Source organism: Malania oleifera, chromosome 1 (assembly GCF_029873635.1).
Source record: "Malania oleifera isolate guangnan ecotype guangnan chromosome 1, ASM2987363v1, whole genome shotgun sequence".
Taxonomy (NCBI): domain Eukaryota; kingdom Viridiplantae; phylum Streptophyta; class Magnoliopsida; order Santalales; family Ximeniaceae; genus Malania; species Malania oleifera.
Genome location: NC_080417.1, coordinates 32,023,714 through 32,043,576, shown reverse-complemented (window position 1 = coordinate 32,043,576; position 19,863 = coordinate 32,023,714). Strand labels below are relative to the sequence as shown.

Sequence of the window (19,863 nt, the reverse complement as noted above, 5' to 3'; positions counted from 1 at the left end):
TGATTAAAAATTAAGAAAGATCAAATGTGGTCCAATTTTTATTTTTATTTTTCTCACTTTCCTTGATAACTAACATGAAAAATGATTTTATTTTCTTTTTTCCTTTCCATTTCTTAAATTTGTTTAAGTTTCAGCTAACTCTTTGTATATATTTTATTATTTTTTAATAACTAAATATTAAAAATGTAAATTTTTTATTTAATTTTTTTTTTTATAGATTCTAGAGAGTTTTGAAGAGATTTTGATCATGTGTCTGTTGAGAAAGCTGTCCATTAGTGGTCAATTGCAATTGTAAAATGATTATTTATGCATTGACATTATTTATGCATTTATTTGACATTCCTCTTAACAACTAGAACTGCATCAAGTTAATGAAAGTGAGCTTTGTCATATTTAAATTTGTTTATTAGATTTTTAATCGAACTTGAGCTCAAGGTAAACTAAAACCGAACTTTAATATAGGTTTTGTAAGGCCAAAAACACTTATTAATATTACATTAGAGTGTTTTTACCCTCACTAAACTAGTTTATTGGTCTTAAATATTAGTCTTTTCACTAAATTTAGAGTGTTGAATTTGAATTAAATAATGATTATAAATTAAAATTATAAAATAAATCCAAGTTGAGTCTGTAGTTAAGTTGTCCAAACCCATTCATATATAAACTTAACTTATTTATTAGATACGTTATTAAATTGGATTTCACAATCACTTATTCGTATAATAAATAAACTTGAAACTGATTTGATTCATTTAGAACCCTTTTGACATAATTTTTCATTAACATTTTTTAAAACAAGAAGATATTCCAATCATTCTTGTTATTTTTTCTATAAAAGGAATTTAAATGTCCTCGGACTCTAAGTCCCCTCATCATGTTGCCCGAACCTGTCCCCTTAAAATTATCCTTTTGGACTGCTTGTACACAAGGACCATATGGCTTAATTTTATTAATGCCCTCTTCTAATTTCAAAGGGCAGCACATGTAGTAGTGGGTCCCAGCACGTGCGCTCTGCTTTGGATGGATCGATGGGTCCAACCCAAGCATTTTCCTTTTGTTTTACAGACAGCATCTTTTACAAGCATCCGTTGACAAGAAGTCGCAAGACCGCCACGTGCATCCGTGTGCGGCCCTTTTCCCGGTGGCCTCAGAATCATCTTCTGTTTACAGTTATTATTTTCCGGGAAAATCATTTCTCGCCTTCTCTTCGAACTCCATCTCCGCAGCAGCAGCCCTGAAATTCTGAAGATAAAACCCTAGAAGCAATGGCGGCACCCTGCACCGGGATAGAGCTCCGAGAGCTTGGAAACACCGGTCTCAAGCTCAGCTGCGTCGGCTTCGGCGCCTCCCCTCTCGGCAACGTCTTTGGCCATGTCTCTGAAGATGACGCAATCGCCTCCGTCCGTGAAGCCTTCCGTCTCGGCATCAACTTCTTTGACACCTCTCCGTACTGGCTTGACCGCTTTCTGCCTCTTAATTTTGTGATTTCATTGTTCCCGTGGATGTGTTTTTTAATGGGTTCACTGTTCTGGCTCTCGATTTGATGATTTGTTTGGTGATGTACAGGTATTATGGAGGGACATTGTCCGAGAAGGTCCTCGGAATGACGCTTCAGGCTGTCGGAGCGCCGAGAAATGAGTACATTGTGTCAACGAAGTGCGGTCGGTACGCAGAGGGTTTTGATTTTAGTGCTGAGAGAGTGACTAAGAGCATTGATGAGAGCTTGGCGAGGTTGAAGCTTGATTATGTCGATATACTGCAATGCCACGATATTGAGTTTGGGTCTCTTGATCAGGTGATTAATAGAAAATTCCTTTATTTTTTTTTCTTTAAACATACCTTTTTTTTATTTTTTTATTTTAAAGAGCACAGTTTTTGAATTTCATTTTCTCACAAGGTTCTATATGTGTTTTTTATTAATTTTTTTTAACAAAACTTACCAGTAGCAAGCAAAAAAAAAAAAAAAAAAAAAAAGATTAGAGAGCTTTTGGACGGTGATGATGATCATTTTTTCTATAAATCAATTGGAGAGAAGATGGTTGCATTGTTTTGAGTATAGTTCTAGTATATTTTTCTTTTACGCATAGCAGTACCAGAGGTTCAATCTTCAATATAAGTAATTGATATGTTATATGACCAATGAGCGGTCAATTTCCATGGCAATTGTATCATTGCCATATCAATAGGGATGGGGATTTTCGATTATATAATTTCTTAATATTGGTTTTTAAATTGTTATGATAAGGTTGAGATGATTGGTCCTGTTAACAGATTGTGAATGAGACAATTCCGGCCCTTCAGAAGCTGAAGGCATCAGGGAAGATTCGTTTCATTGGTATAACTGGATTGCCGTTAGGAATATTCACTTACGTGCTTGATCGAGTGCCACCTGGCACAGTCGACGTGATTTTGTCATACTGCCATTACAGTATTAATGATTCGGCATTGAATGATTTATTACCATACTTGAAGAGCAAGGGTGTTGGTGTCATAAGTGCTTCTCCACTTGCAATGGGGCTTCTTACAGAGAGCGGCCCTCCAGAGTGGCACCCAGCTTCACCTGAACTAAAGGTGCTTATGCTTCTACTTATAGCACTAACTCAAATCTCAGTATGTTGCCTTGATTACATATTAGCAAAGCAAATGTGTGTGTGTGTATGCATGCATGCATGTATGCATGTATGTATGTCTGTTTTGAGCCTAGGTGGACATAAGTAGAAAGGAAGTTACTTTATTAGTTGAGTAATGCATTTTGAGTGTTGATGTATAACTTTTCAGAGTTTTATTGCTGTGTAATTATTATAATTTCCTTTCATAGGGTCAAAATAGTTATAATATTTATACATTTTCTTGTGCTGGTAAATTTGTCATGTGGATTGCATAGGATGCCAGGTGAAACATATTAAAGTATATCAAAATTTTTTAATTTCTAATTATTTAGTTTTATACTTAAATACATTTATCAAGTACTCAAAACTAAATGTCATGTTTTAATAATTTGTAATGTAATTTATGTGTTTTTAAACCAATTGATAATGTATTGTCACTATTAAGTTTATAAATAAAAATATCAATAATCAAGCTTAGTTATAGAAATGTTCTATGATGTATTTGTTCACTAGATTTTTTTTTCATCATAACATATGGTAATAATGATTTCTATTTTTTTGAATTAATATTTTAGAGTAAGGTCCAATATATGCATAATTAACTTAGAAGAAAATTTTTTAACATTCTAAATTAAATCATCATATAACTGAGTTATCTTATTTTAATTTTTATGAACTTTTAGTATAATTATATGATATAATAATCTATATATATAAATATATATATATATATATATAAAATGATTATACTTCTTTTGATTAAATTTATTTTTATTTTGACATGCATAATGTATATATGATGGATCCAATTTTTTTTTTAAAATTAAATATTTAAAAAGAGAAAGCTAGATGCTATAAATTAAGGTTACATTTGGTTTGTGGAATCTCTATTCGTAGAGTAGAGTGGTTATAATAGAAGAACCCTGAAACATATGGAATCTAAGATTCTTTTAAAAAATCATATGAAACAATCTTTATGGATGTTAAAAATAGTTATGGTAGAGCTATTATGTGGGGGACATGTATGAATACAGTAAACTGTTAGTAATAAAAGTTTGGATTTAATATTTCAGAAGACATTTATAAAATTCAAAGGTTGTTACTTGATAGGCACATGTAGAAATCCATATTTCTTTATCCTATGTGTAGAAATCCCAAAGATTTTTAGAGAATTCCAAGAATAAAGGGTCAATAATACGAGAGATTGTATAAGGATTTATTGGGCAGATTTCGTGCATTTATTTTGGGCAATTCTTTCCTTGTTAATATGCAATTGTATTATATATAGAGAGTTGTGGTTGTACGAAAATCAATTCAAGAAATACAGAAACCGCTGGCCAAAGCAGTGGCTTGATGACCTCTAAATCTCACGAAGGGAAGAACGAAACCATCTCCATCATAGGCTCAACAAGACTCGACAACTCGTCCTTCCAGCTAACGGTGGAGAAGATGAATGGCAAGAACTATCGAGAATGGGCACAATCGATCAAACTTGTGATCGATGGCAAGTGAAAGTTGGGATTTCTTACCGGCGAGACACGGAGACCTGCCCCAACTGAAGCTCCCGCCCTTCGGAAATGGAAATCGGAGAACTCCATGGTCACGGCGTGGCTGGTAAACTCCATGAAGCTATCGATCAGGAGGATCTATCTCTTCCTGTCATCAGCGAAGGACGTCTGGGACGCCATTCGTGAAACCTACTCTGACGTTGAAAACTTGTCTCAAATCTTCGAGCTTAAGACGAGATTGTGGCAAATGAAACAGGGAGAACGGGACATTACAGAGTATTATATGGAGATGATTGCTCTTTGGCAGGAACTCGATCTAAGTTTCAAGAAGAGTGGGAATGCCTAGGAGATAGTGTTCGATAAAAAAAACGCCTCGAAAATCAACGGGTGTTTGAATTTCTTGCTGGTTTGAATCAGACCCTTGATGATGTCCATGGAAGAAATCTGGGTCGTTGTCCCTTACCATCAATATGCAAAGTTTTCTCAGAAGTGAGACAAGAAGAAAGTAGGCGTAAAGCGATGCTGAAGGAGACAGTCTCTCCTGATCATACTGGACCAGAAATGTTTGCCTTAGTATCTTGAGGGACTATTCTAGGATCTAGTTCAAGACAATAGAAAGGATGCTCCCGGTGTGAACACTGTTGAAAAATTGGCCACACTAAGGAGACATGTTGGGAGATTCATGGGAAACCAGCTGACTAGAAGCCTTGACAAGGCAACAAAAATCGTGGCTACCAAGCCACGGTTGACAAACAAGCTGAAAGGCCTCAAGGGGAGAAAAGCAGTAATAATTCCAATTCAAGTGGTGCATTTAACTCTGAGCAGTTGGAACAACTTTACAAAATGTTCTCTACCTTTCAGACTTCGGGTCAGTCTTCCACAAATAGTTCTTCAGGTTCTTTAGCCCAAAGAGGTAATTTTTTGCAAGCCTCGAGTATAAATTCTAGATCCAAAACTCCTTGGATTATTGATTCTGGTGCCTTTGACCACATGGCCGATGCCTATCATCTTTTTTCATCATATTCACCCTGTGCTGGAAATTTGAAAGTTAAAACTGCAGATGGATCACTCTCGTTTGTTGCAAGCAAAGGGAATATCCGACTCTCTGACTCCATCACACTGGAGTCTGTTCTTCATATTCCTAATTTATCCTGCAACTTACTATCCATTAGCTAGTTAACTAAAAATTCCAATTGTTCTGCTAAATTTTTTCCCTCTCATTGTGTTTTGTAGGACCTATCATCGGGTAAGACGATTGGTAGTGCTAAGGAATATGAGGGACTCTACTACTTTGAGGAGGCTATTGTGAGTAAACAATTTCAAATTGCTAGCTGTGATTCTGCATCTGTTCCTAAGGATAGTAATATTTTGTTATGGCATTTTAGAATGGGTCATCCCAATTTTCAATATTTGAGACAATTATTTCCTTCCATTTATTCGAATAAAACATCATTTGATTTTCAATGTAAAATTTGTGAAATTGCAAAACACCATCGTACTTCTTTCCCAAAATCCAAATACAAACCAACCTCACCGTTTACTATGATTCACAGTGATGTATGGGGCCCATCTAACACTCTCAGTCGTACCCACACAAAATGGTTTGTTACTTTCATTGATGATCACACTTGTATTTGTTGGGTATACTTGTTGAAAGACAAAACTGAAGTGCGTTCTGTGTTTATCAATTTTCATTCCATGATTCAAACACAATTTCATACAAAAATTCAAATTATGCGTACAGATAATGGCACTGAATATTTTAATCATATTTTCGGAAATTATTTACAAGAACATGGAATAATACATCAAAGTTCATGTGTCGACACACCCCAACAAAATCGGGTTTCTGAATGGAAAAACAAACATATCCTTGAAGTAGCTCGTGCATTGTTGTTTACTACCAATATGCCAAAAATGTTTTGGGGGGATGCCATTCTCATAGCTACATATCTCATCAACAGAATGCCTAGTTGAGTTCTGTTTTTTTGCTTCACCTCTTAAAAAATTCTAGGCATTTTTCCAAACTCCCGTCTCAGCTCAAATCTCTCTTTAAAAGTGTTTGGTTGTACTGCTTTTGTCCATATACATCATCGACATAAACTGGATCCACGTGCCCTCAAGTGTGTCCTTCTTGGCTATTCTCCTACCCAAAAAGGGTACAAATGTTATGATCTTGGAACAAAAAGGGTATTCGTTAGTCTCAATGTTACTTTCTTTGAAACAACTCCTTACTTCCAAAAATCCTCGCTTCAGCGGGATACTTTGGGTAGTAAAGAAGCTCAAGTTTTGGATTTCAATACCTTTGTTACTGCACCTGTCCCAAACACTGAGCTTGTCTTGAAAAATGCTTCTAGCCTGCCGAATACAGAAGAAACTTGAATTTAGGGGGAGATGCAAGAAAACAATATAACAAGGAGATACTTGTCTACTCAAGAAAGCCAAAATTAAAGGACATAGAGAATCTTATATCTGAAGCACCAAAAGAGTCGGAACCAGTGATAGATCCAAGCAACCATGAGTCTTCATCCACTCCTGATCAGGTAATGTCTTCAAGTAATCTTGAGTCCTCCTTTGATAAACCTACACATGATGATCTCAATTTACCCATTGCAGTTAGAAAACAAACTAGGTCATGTACTCAATATCCTTGGTCAAAATACATGTCTTATAAAAGCTTGTCTACAGAATATTGTGCTTTTACTTCTAACCTTGACAGGATAAAAATTCCAAAGAATATCCAGGAAGCCTTGAAGATTCCTGAATGGAGGGAAGCTGTAATGGAGGAAATATGGGCTTTAGAAAAGAATGGAACTTGGGACGTTATGAATTTGCCAAGAGGGAAGAAGCCAGTTGGTCATAAATGGGTCTTCACAGTGAAATATAGAACTGATGGGACAGTTTAAACGGTATAAAACCTGACTTGTTGCAAAAGGGTTTACATAGACCTATGACAAGACATTTGCACTAGTGGCAAAATTGAATACAGTTCGGGTTCTCCTGTCCTTGGCAGCCAACTTGGATTGGCCACTGTAGCAACTCGATATTAAGAATGCGTTTCTAAATGGTGAGTTAGAAGAAGAAATCTACATGACAATACCTCCATGTTTCAATAAGAGAGGTGAAAAAAATAGGGTATGTAAACTCAAGAAGTCCCTGTATGGACTCGAGCAATCTCCTAGAGCATGGTTCGACAAGTTTGCGAAGGTGAGAAAAAAACCAAGGATACCAACAAGGGCAATCAGATCACACTATGTTTTTTCATCAGTCTGAAAGTGGTAAAGAAAACAATTCTGATTGTGTATGTTGATGATATAATTTTAACTGGTGATGATTAGTGGAGATGGAAAGATTGAAGAAAGTCCTAGTTGCTGAATTTGAAGTTAAAGACCTAGGACAAATGCGATACTTCTTAGGAATGGAAGTTGCCAGATCAAAAAAAGGTATCAGTGTCTCTCAACGAAAGTATATCCTTGATCTCCTAACCGAAAGGCATGCTTGGATGCAAACCTAGTGAAACCCCCATTAAAGCAGTAAAGAGAGTTGAAGACTGTGGAATATCAGTTGAAAAGGAGAGGTATCAGAGATTGGTTGGTAAACTCATCTATCTATCACATACCAGACCCGACATTGCATTTGTAGTTAGTGTGGTAAGCCAACACATGCATTCACCCAAAAAGACTCACCTAGATGCCGTGTACAAGATCCTTAGGTATCTCAAGGGTTCTTCGGGCAAATGACTCTTCTTCAAAAAGTGTGAAAATAAGAAAGTAGAAGTTTTCATAGATGCAGATTGGGCAAGATCAAAAGAAGATAGAAGGTTTACCACCGGATATTGCACCTTTGTATGGAGAAATTTGGTGACTTAGAGGAGTAAAAAACAGATGTAGTGGCTTGAAGTAGTGCTGAGGCTGAATTCGGAGTAGCTGCACAAGGGATATGTGAAGTATTGTCGTTACGGACACTCTTGGAGGAGTTACATGTCACGGTAAAGTTCCCTATTAAACTCTACTATGATAACAAAGCAGCCATTAACATCTCTCTCAATCTAGTACAGCATGACAAAACCTAACATGTAGAGGTGGACAGACACTTTATTAAGGAAAGGGTTGAAGAAGGAACCATTTGCATGACTTATGTTCCTACCAAAGAACAAATAGCCGACATTTTCACTAAAGGACTACCTCGACAAAGTTTTGGTGATTTCACATACAAGTTGGATATGATCAACATTTATGATCCAACTTGAGGGGGAGTGTAGAAATCACGAAGATTATTAGAGAATTCCGAGAATAAAGGGTCAATAATACGAGAGATTGTATAGGGATTTATTGGGCAGATTTTATGCATTTATTTTAGGCTATTCTTTCCTTGTTAATATGCGATTATATTATATATAGAGAGTTGTGGTTGTACAAAAATCAATTCAAGAAATACATAAATTATTCATTCTGATTTCACTATGTTTGGAGAGGCCTAGGATTTGGAGTTCTATTGGATTTGAATAATATGTAGTATAAAATTGTGTTGAAATTTATCAAAATCCACCTATCTCCAAATCCAAGGTCCCGATATCCATGCTCCCAAACACTACCTAAGAGTTTTATTATTTCAATTTCCATATATAAATAAATTTATTATAGGAATAATATTAGTCCTTTTGTATTGGCTTGTGTTTGGATGACAATATTGAATTCTTTATGGAGATGTTTATACATAATGTTTGTCCTTAAGTCACTTGATTAAGTCTTTATGAATAAAATTGAGATTTTTTCAATTTTTTTAGTTTTCATTGTTTCAAAATACAGAATTTTTATTCATAAAATCTTTCACGCATTATTAAATTTATTTTATTAAGAGAGATCATAATAATAGTAATAATAATTATTATTATGATATTAAAAAAAATAATAGTATCATTGGCGCCTATATAAGAGCATGCTACATTAAGCCTAAGAAGGGCATTTTGGTGCAAACGAATTTAGAAAACAAGGATATATATATATATTTGGCTAAATTTAGAACTGTGTGCTCAAGTAAGTCAGATCAGGATTTTTTACTATAAGCAAATTATGAAAAAAAAAAAAAAGTCAAAAAAGACGATCTTATTCTTAAGGCAGGTCCATATATAGTACTTCTGTGTTTATAACTTAACCATTAAGGATATTTTAAACAAATACAATGTTTTAAATCCTCCACAAATTTGTGCTTTTACTCATAATATAGATATAGTATGCCTCCATTGAAAAATTGGCTTTATTTAAGGTCTCCCATTAAGCTGTTAAATTCTTTAGTGGAATGTGGATTGTTGCCTACGTTGGTGCTACATTTGAGAAAATGCTATTATGATGGATTTTATACAAATGCATGGGGCAATAGTCTCTTTAGAGACCTCCCATAAAATTGGAACAATATAGAGAACGTTAGCATGGCTGCTGCGCAAGGATGACGAGCAATACAAAGTTTGATTTTCCACTAGGGGCTGGATATTTATGCCGCTGTTATCGGTTTTAATTAGTCCATATCTCCATTTTAGGCCTGCTTATAAGCAATTTGTTCTGATATTGAGCTTCATTTAGACTTCAAAGCCTATTAGTCTTAATGCCTCAACTTTTGATGAAATTGGGATATTCACTGACATTACTATAACTGATAGTTTTACCAAATATAGAGGTATTTCATATCACAGAGTTCAAATAATCATTTGTTATATAATTAGAATTTGAAATGTGTCTGAAAATTTAAGATTGTATTTAAGAGCTGAAAATTCATGAATTTTAAAGGTAAGTTAGAAAATTTGGGTTTGATAACTTCTGTATTTCAACAATTCAAGTAGAAAGTTCTCACAATCTGCTTCATGGCCTTCTACTAAGATGTATATGTTTCTCTCTGAGCTTCTCTCTTCCATGAAGAATGATATAAGATATGAAAAGCTCTTCTCTCTTAGACTATCACTCAATTCTACATTACTGATGGCTCGACCAAGCCCTCCACCCCAAAAACCCCCACAGGCTAGTAGTGGCTAAGGAATAAACAATCTGTTTGGTTTGGGGGCTTGGCTAGGCTAGGCTAGACTAGACACACATAGCTTACCTTTGGTGCAACAAAGGTGCGGGGATGGGACTGGCCAAGAGGGAGAGCCTTAGCCTATTTACATGGTATAAGACTAGACCCCATGGGGTAGCAGTGGCTAATCTATAAAAGAATTGGACTGCCTTTTCTTTCTTTTTTGTTATATTGTTCTGTTCATTTGGGGTATTTTTGTCTTTTGAATTATCATTGCATCCTTTGTTGATGGCAATCCAAACATGGAATGGTCCAGTCCACTCCCAAAAAACCTTAGCCACCGCTGAAACAAACTCACACAAAAGGACTGGACTGCCCTTTGATTTTTCCCTTTTTGGTTATGCTGTTTTTTCCATTAAGGGTATCTGGTCTTTGAATGACTGTGCCTGTCCTTTATAGATGGCAGTCCAAAAATGGGACGAGGAAACTATGTTCTATCAAGTATCATTCAATTCAGATGATCCAGTTTCAGAATTCTTAGCTACTGAACCAAGCACACTCTATGGGCCTTGGACTGGCTTAGGTCTTGCAATTTAATGTGGGCTTAGCTGCATTGGCCTTAGCTAGGTCAAAGCCCAGCGTATGTACATTTTTAATAGAACCAAGACAAGGACCACATGGCATGTCAAAGTGGAATATTGCTCATAGTTCTAATCTATTTGGTTGAATATTTCCTGAATTTTGGCTGTTGCCTATATTTTCTGCAGCACAGTGACATTAGGATGGATTGATCTTTTTTATTAATTTGTTCAGGCAGGAGCCTTAGGACAACATCACACATATTGCTCTGCACTTTTAGGGAGACTTGCTGCTTTTTTTCTCATTTAAGAATAGGTGACTTCTAAGCTGAAATTATAACTTAGATTTACTGCACATATGTAAAAATTTTTTGTGATCTTACAAGTTTTATTATTCTCAGTCTGCATGCCAAGCTGCTGCTGCTCACTGTAGGGAGAAAGGAAAGAACATTTCAAAGTTAGCGATGCAATACAGTCTGGCAAATAAAGATATTTCGTCTGTGCTGGTTGGCATGAACTCCATTAGACAGGTTCTGGCCTTTATTTTTCTTAATCTTAATTTTTACTTTCGCTGATTTACAAACCATGCAACTTTGTACATCTTATTGTTTCCATTAGCTCCAATTTCTGTTCTTGCCAAAGGCAAGTTTCTATTAATTTCAAATTATGGAGGTGTTTCATGTTTTGATGGCTAATGATTGTATTGGCACCAGATAATGCAATTGAGTGCCTCTTGAGTGCTACACATTGAGAAAGCTTACAGCCATGTGAATTGGGGTTTCCTACTCCTTATTTTAGAACTGATGGGTTTTCGCATTAGGTGGTGGACATGGTTGGAGGGCAATCTCTCACCTGGTTTTGCATTCTGATAATCAAAACTACGTAGGGCAGTAGGGATTTTTCTACCTGTAAGCTCAAAGGCGAGGGAATCCATTTTCTCTTTTTGTTCTCATCATTTGTATGGAGGTACATGGGTGCATGGTCAAAAAGGCATTTGTTTTTTTGGTTTTTTTGTTTTTGTTTTTTTTGTTTTTTGTTTTTTGTTTTTTCTTTCATGTAGGGGTTTAAGGTGAGAAAAGCTAGTGAATGGATGATTCAGTCTCACTATCTCTTTTCAGATGATGCTATTCTGTTTTGTCCAACAGAACTCACTCAGTTATGCTATCTGAAATGTGTTTTGATGTGGTTTGAAGTGTTGTCAGGTCTGAGGATTAACTCAAGGAAGGGTAAGGTTATCCCAGTTAGATTGGTGGAGGGTGTGGTTTGGAGTCTTAGCTGTGAATTTGTTGGTGCAAAATTTGAAGATTCCTAACTGGCTATCATGGGCAACTTTTGGGAGCTTCTTGTAAAGCCAAAGTTGTTGGAGACTCAGGGTAGAGGGGTCTGACGTCTGCGGAAAAAATTGCTGGGTGGATAAGACAATATCTGTCAAGAGATGGTAGAGTATTAGAATTATTCTGATCCAGAGCTTGTTTTATAGTCTACATGCATAATTTGTTTCATCATTCTGTTTTTTTTGTTTCTCAGGGATAATATAAACTCCAAAAGGGATTTCCTGTGCTGTGATGTGAGGGAGGAGAGGAAGATCCATCATCTTTATCAGAAGGCTGAGTGTTCATGGGTGGAATGGTCAGGGTTTCAGTGTTCATTGGCTACTGTTCTTTGACAGGGCCTTACAGGAAATGATTGTGGAGCTTCGTAGTGGGAGGGGTGATCCTTTGGAAGAAAGTAATTGTTGTAAACTGGGGTATGAGATGGATGGGAGGTTTTCTTTGGAGGTCATTCTTGTGATGGAGTTATATTTTGGAAGGGAATCTACAGGGTTGGATCTTGGAAGTGATTTTGGTAACAGAGTGCGATTTTAATTAGATACAATATTTACCAGAGGTATTCAAAATTGAAATGGATAAAGAAATGATGGTGATAGAATGGCCACTCTATTGTGAAACATTGTTATTTGGTGTCTTTTTTCTTGTAGGGGTGATTGGGAGGTAATAAGTATACTGTATGGTGTCATTTATGTGCAAGTTGCATGCTGTCATCCCATTGTGAATGCAGTCTTATATGGCTGTCTGGAATGGATAAGTGTTTGTGAAGCCCTTTTACCAATGCCCCTAATAGAAAGGAGGCGGTTTCACCCTAGAAACCAGTTTGGCCCTACAATGCACCCAGGAAAGTGATCTTCTTTGTGCAGTATGCAGCCTGGGAGGCCATCCTCATGGTAGTTAGTCTGAGAAGTAAAGGTTGGCGTCTACCGATTGGTGATTTCTGGGGAAAGAGGATGTTGTGACAGCAATCGTAACTTCCTGCACTGTAAAATGGCGATTGAATTGTGGTTTCAATTATGGAGCCTGATTGGCTTGCCTTGCATGATGCCTCATTCAGTTAAGACTTCAATTATTTTGCAAGGTCAGAAGGGCAGAAAGAGGCAGCCACATGTTAGCTTGAATCACAGATCTGCTATGCCTTATGTTGACTTTGGTGCAATCCCAAGGGGAGGGGGGTGAATTGGTATTTTAAAAAATTAATCCCCTAGGTCAATCCACTAGCAACAAAATTATACAAGCCTAAGGCCAATCTAGTGCGTATAAGATAAATCAGTATATATATTTAGCAAAAATTAAACTGCACAAGTGCTTTAATTAAGCATGCACAATAAAGCAGTAAATAAAGGCGACACTAGAAATGTTATCGAGGTTCAGCAAACTGCCTACGTTCCCGCCTTGGCTTACCAATACAAGGATTACACTATGGGCTTACTTAATGGGTGGAGCGGCACCTAAATACAACAAGGTCAATTTGCACAGGGCTGACCTCAACCTTTACAACCAGGTCAAATTAACAAAAGGCTGACCTCAACCTTTTACAACCAATTTTTTCGGGCTAGATTATCGCCCCCTCAGGCCATGTATGGAATACAATAGATTTACATTAAAATTTTCTTTCAAATTATATGCTTCTCAATCAAGCAGATTTGCACCAATATAATCAACACACTACCGAATGATAAGATATGATAAACTCAATGAAGTTTTGATATCTACTCTCAAAATAATGCAAGAATGGCAATTAGTTCGTGAGAGTGTATATGTGAGAATCTTTGCGTCAAGATAATGGAATCAATGACAATGCAGCAACAAAGATTTCAAGCACACTTCAAATATCTTTAACAAATATTTTTCTCAAAATAAATCATAGTAGATATTTGAAATTGGTTTGTAAAATATTATTTCACAAACAAAACGCAATACGAACTCTTGAGTATTGCAATGAATATGCAAAACTCAGAAGCTCAAAGAAGTTTTCCTACGGAAGACTTATTTACAAAGCCCTCTAGGAGAACATGAAGCTTACTCTCTATCAAAAATGAATCTCAATGAGAACAAGCAAGAGAGAGTTTAAGGTTGATGAGATAAACACAAGAAAACTCTTACAAAGAAGTATTTGCAATATGAATGAGTAAGAGGAGTAGTATATGGCTTGAATATGAGATTTTGGCTTTTTGAAAAATCAGAGGATATTTGATAATTATAAATTTATAATTGCTAATTTCATACTAATTTTTGCAAATGAGGGGGTATATAGAGAATTTCCCAAGATTATAACTGTTCAGGACGTATATGTTATTTTTGCAAAAGTTTAAGTGAGGCTAATAATATTAACAGCGGTTTTAACCTTAGTGAAATTCGCCAACCCGAGAGCACCGGTCGACCGTACACAAGGTTCGGTTGATCGAGTGTCTTAGTTCGGTCGACCAGGAGTATTTTGAACTGAAAAGATGGTCGACCAAGTGAAAGGCAATTTTTTGATTCACGCGGTTTGGTCGACCGTATTTAGTTCGGTTGACTGAACTGGTCGAACTTCGGTTGACCGAGATATTTTGAACTTAAGGGTTCGGTTGACCAGGTGGTTGGAATTTCCCACGTGGGGATTCGGTCGACCAGGGCGTTGCCTATATGTTTCTGGTCGGTCGACCAAAAGGTCAACTTGTTGACCCGGTGGGGGTTTGGTCTCCCGAAGATCTCAGTGTAACTGAGTTCGGTCGACCGAACGTGCCATCCTTGGGCATTTTGGTCTTTTTCCCTTTATTAAATTGTCCCTATTCATATGATGATTAATTTTCAAAACTATGGGGGATATTTGTATGCAATATTTAGGGTCCTAAAGACAATCTATGGTCTTTGTGAGTTAACCCCAAAAATTTGGCGTCGATCGAGGGGATCCCTAATGTCATTCAATCAATAATCCTTTGAGCTTATCTACCCTATCATGCACGTAATGCATTGATTATTACAGACCATTTCCTATTTACTATTATAGATCTGAATAAAAATTAATTAAATTACAACAAATAAATGTTCTGGGTCTTTATCTTCTTTAAGTCCATGTGCGTGCACCATATGATACTTCCAATTGATCATGCACACAAACTCATCAACCATTAAATACAAAGAGTATTTGTCATTATCAAAACCGAGTATGACCCATAAGGTTAATAATCTCCCTCTTTTTGATGATGACAAATACTTGTCTACTTCTTCCCATTTTGGCAACAGCAAAAAAGACCTAAATAAATATTTAAGTATATAGGCAAATAATCATATGAATACAAGATATGTTAGTGAAAAGATTTTTAGAAAATTCGGCAGCATGTTGTTTGAAAATAGAACATTTCCCAAAAATCTTTGTATACAATTGACCTGATTGAGTAATATATTTACAAGATATCCACAACTACTTACTCAAACAGTTTAGTATTCTCAAAACATAAATATAACTATTAATCATGGAAGAGATATGATAATCTTGCATTTTATTGCACAAACAAATTCATAGAGTATAACACAATGACAGATTTAACAATTAAGCATACAAACTATATAACTGATTATTAAAATATTTAAATGACATAAAAAACGTAGTTAAATCAGAAATCTCAAACTATTGCGATTTAAGCATTTCATGAGACCCATAGAAAATTTGAATTTAAAAACATGCAGTATATAAAGAATAGGTTTGAGCATAAATACAGTCTAACTAGTTCGCATGCATTTTTATGTGTAGTTACTGAACCAGTTATGTGACTTTAAAACCATATATGTATATAATAATAACAATAATAAGGCAAGAGAGAAAAAAATTAGTTTTGAAATTAGTTCTTGCCATAAAGTATTACAATAAATATATATGTATATACATATAAATATATATCTCCCTTTTGATATTTGCAAAAAGTACTAGGGGTGCTTGCTGAACAAGAAGTGTTAAAGATCAGGTAAGCACAAATTTTCTGGTTTGTCAATTAAACACATACAAGAATATAACCAGAAAACCACAACCATAATAATCCTAAAGATTTAACAATTGCATGCAAGATCATATGATTACCACAAAGAATGTGTGGCTAAGTATTATATTTTTCAATTAAGATATTCAATAAGGTCATCACAATTGAGCACGTGCCACAATGAATAACAAACTGATCTAAGCCAAAAATATTGGTGAGCATAACAAGATAAAAATTTAATTTCAGATGCTCCCCCTATCAATTTGAGTACGTGCTTAGACTCTTTAACTACTTGTACTATCCAAAGATTAATTTTATTATGCTCAGTAGTATAAGTCATTCATTTGAAATCCTTTTAAACCAACCATACTGATGATTTATTAACAATATACTGATTAGTATGGTTATCCCTATAGGCCACAGATGCATATTAGAAAATATATTAAGGCATGGACTAATACTCACAACCAAGAGCAATTTATATCTATTTATAGACCTTTAAGCACTGGATATGATGTTCAAGGTTTTCTGAAGAGCCTCAATATTCAAGAATGTGAATTGATGCATATGAATCCTTTAAGTTCTTTCTATAGGGATCGAGCTGGGTTCCTCTAATTATTTGATGATTATGTTAGGATGAAATTTAATATTCAATTATTTTCACTCATCCTTTAAAAAATATTTTACCATTAATTTTATCATAATTATCTATGTACAAGGTTTTATTTTTAGGAAAATTCTATCGAAATTTCGGCAACATGCCGTCTGTAAATTGGACGTTTTCCCATAAAACTTGTACCCAAGGTCTTAAATTTTGATTTCAACTCAAATTTCGAAACTCCAAAAGTACAGAAATTTTGACAGAAATTTCGATTTTGATGTCAATTTCGATTTCGATTTTTAAAAATAACAGAAACTAGTAGTAAAGCATGAAATTATTTGTGTAACTTTAGAAATGGTTAACAAACATACTAATATAAGTTTTAAGACTAATATATTGCAAATTAAATACATCTATGTTTTGTATGAAGTGGAAAAGTCGTAAAATAGTATGTGTATCGAACATGCTTGTAAGATAATGTACGTTAAACATATTCAGTTAATGCAAATGAAATTCATAAATCATTTTAAAATTATTTATTATACAAATATTGATAATTTAGACATGAATGATTAAATAAAATATTACTATAAGTTTATTTTTTCATATAATTTCAAAAGCACTTGTGATAACCTTTTGTTTCAATAAAATAAATAAAATAAATTAAAAGAGAAATTTCACTTCACTCTTGAATCTCTCGTTTGAATTTCGACAAAATTTCATTGCATAGTTAAAATTTCGACAAATTTTGCTAAAATTTCGAGGTTTCGATAAATTTTGGATGATTTGTTGAGATTTCGACGGAAATTATGCAAGACGGAAATCGAATGCCATTTTGATTTCGAGGGTGACGGAAATCGGAAATTTCAACGGAAATTTTGACAATTTCGTGGAAATTTAAGACCATGCTTGTACCTAATAGTGGGTTGTTTTCAACAGATAAATCATATAAAGCAAGCCACAATCCTAATATCCACAATTAGCATGCAAATTTTATCACTACATCTGCAATGCAGGAAGCTTTCAACACAAGCATGCTTTCTAGTAGTTCAATCAACAACTCATAAAAGAAATGAACTATCCAACAGATGATATGAGCAGTAACTAACAATGGATAGTTATGAGATTAGTGTAGAGTTGGTCTCACAAGAGCATACAGACATATAAGCATAAATAAAAATTGAGACCATTTTAATGTATATAGATATGAAAGATAAATGTTCCCTCTCAATTATGCACTCGACTCATTTAATGCCTTTTTCTTATTTTTCAAATCATTTAGCCAAGAGATCTAGATTTTTAATGATATATGCTTGGCTTTGGATGAATAGGCTTAGAGGACCAAAAAGTCACAATAAATATTTCTTTCAAAGTCATAAGCCTTCAATTGCCTCTTTTCTTATGAATCTCAATGCATGTGAGAGGCATAGGATTAAATACTCTTCAAGGATTAAAATTTCTATTGAGTTCGAAGAGTATTCATTATAAGTGGACATGATTCAGGAAATTTGCGTGGAATTGAATATGTCCAACAGCTTAGGCAAAGAGCATTTATGAGTATATGAATTCTCTTGAACAATGCTCTTCGGAGAATGGAAAGTATTCCATATATATGATCATGATTTGTAGCAAGGATACAAACCGATGGATAGGTATAATTTTACCAGATATGATCGTGGTTTGGCAAAGAGTCCTATGGATGGAATGGTGAACCAAAATAGAGGATTTTTATATTTTAAGCTCAAGGGGATAATTAGATTAATCAGTGAAACTAGAATCCCTTAGTGGTTACCTCGAATTTTGATTACAAGGATGTTTTGTGAAAAGTACTCAATATGTGTGAGAGGCAAAGGTTCGAATGACTAATGTTAATCTTATGTGCATAGGTCTCCTTTAAATATATGCATTCATCTAGATTAAGACCTAGTGCAACCCAATGAATTAAGCACATAGGGATTTTATTATAATTCGATAAACAGTTTGAATCCCTTCAAGGCTGCCTCTAATTTGGCTAAGAAGGATATCTTGTAATAAGCACTTAATAGAATGGGAATTTATGATCATTAGTGCTTATAACCTAGAGTAATGATTGCTACTTGTTCAAGGCTTTTAAGTTCAAGGATGGGTTTAGGATTAAATGATATATAGTGTGAGATGGATTCCCTAAACCACAAGTTAGTGCAATAGACAAAAGGTATGCGTAGTTTTAGATATTCATATCTAAGCGTGAGTTAAGCAATTTGAAATTTAAATACAAGGCAAACATGCCATGTCCATTTGGAAGTGAACTTTTATTCAAGCAGCCAATAATTTCATATTTCAACCAATGAATATATGCATTAAGTTCAGATTGATTATTTTGCTTGAATTTTCATATTGGATTAATTTTTCAAGATCCTTAGTATGTAAAATTTTGAATAGTGGACATATGCTAAGTTTTTACATTTTCAGCCCGAGCCACTTCCTAAGCCTTTAGACAACACTATCGCCTATAGCTATTCCTAAATGCGAAGGAAGGATTATGTGATCATGTAATTCCTATTTGAGTAAAATCTTCCTTTAATTTCAAGGGGTTTGCTTTCTTAACAACTCATACCATTTTTCTGTCTTTGATTCTTGATGGGTTAGGACTAGATGATACTTTGACTCTCCAGACTCGTTTGGGTTTCACACATTTCCTTTTAAACGGGCAATCAAATTTTGTGTGCCCCTTCTTTTTACATAAGATGCATTTGGTGTGAGTGTATGGACTGGAGGAGGTACTAGCATAATGCTTAGATTGTCTTATAAAGTACCCTATGTATAGGTTCTTCCTTTTTGGTATTTTCAATCCCATTAAAACCTATACCTTTTTTTATCTAAGGTCATCTTTTGTGAGCCTAGAAGCTTGTTGTGAGCCTAGAAGCTTGTCTAAGTTTTCTTTACCCCTAGTAAATGTGCGAATGATTTTGGCTTGGTCCTCAATTTTTCTTTTTAGGTCTTGAATTTTTAGATCTTTTAACCCCTTGCAAACACCTTGTGTTTTGACATTGTGTTTAGACATTGTGTTTGATTTACACTTGAGTTTTGAAATAAGACAATCCTTTTTATTATCACTAGAGATTTGAAATTTTAAGACATTCAACTCTTTTTCTAATGTTTCATTCTTATTTACTAACCTTTTGATTTTCAAATCATTTTCCTTTTCAATAAGAATTTTTTATTCAAGTTCTTTTAATGATGTCTCATTCTTGTTTTTCAAAACAGTATAGCGTTTAAGAGCTTTAACAAGATA

At 34.8% G+C, this 19,863-nt stretch overlaps 1 protein-coding gene and 1 pseudogene across 1 annotated transcript in view; both read left to right on the top strand.

The window, feature by feature from the left end:
* Positions 1 to 1,051: 1,051 nt before the first annotated feature.
* The window catches only part of LOC131157493 (L-galactose dehydrogenase), a 37,209-nt gene continuing 18,397 nt past the window's right edge, over positions 1,052 to 19,863 (top strand). The window contains exons 1-4 of the mRNA XM_058111698.1: positions 1,052 to 1,447; positions 1,567 to 1,795; positions 2,272 to 2,571; positions 11,103 to 11,231. Coding sequence (XP_057967681.1) covers positions 1,266 to 1,447; positions 1,567 to 1,795; positions 2,272 to 2,571; positions 11,103 to 11,231 — 840 coding nt within the window. The 5' untranslated portion in view covers positions 1,052 to 1,265. The remainder of the gene's footprint in view (positions 1,448 to 1,566; positions 1,796 to 2,271; positions 2,572 to 11,102; positions 11,232 to 19,863) is intronic.
* Positions 9,496 to 9,589, top strand: LOC131147284 (U6 spliceosomal RNA; annotated as a pseudogene).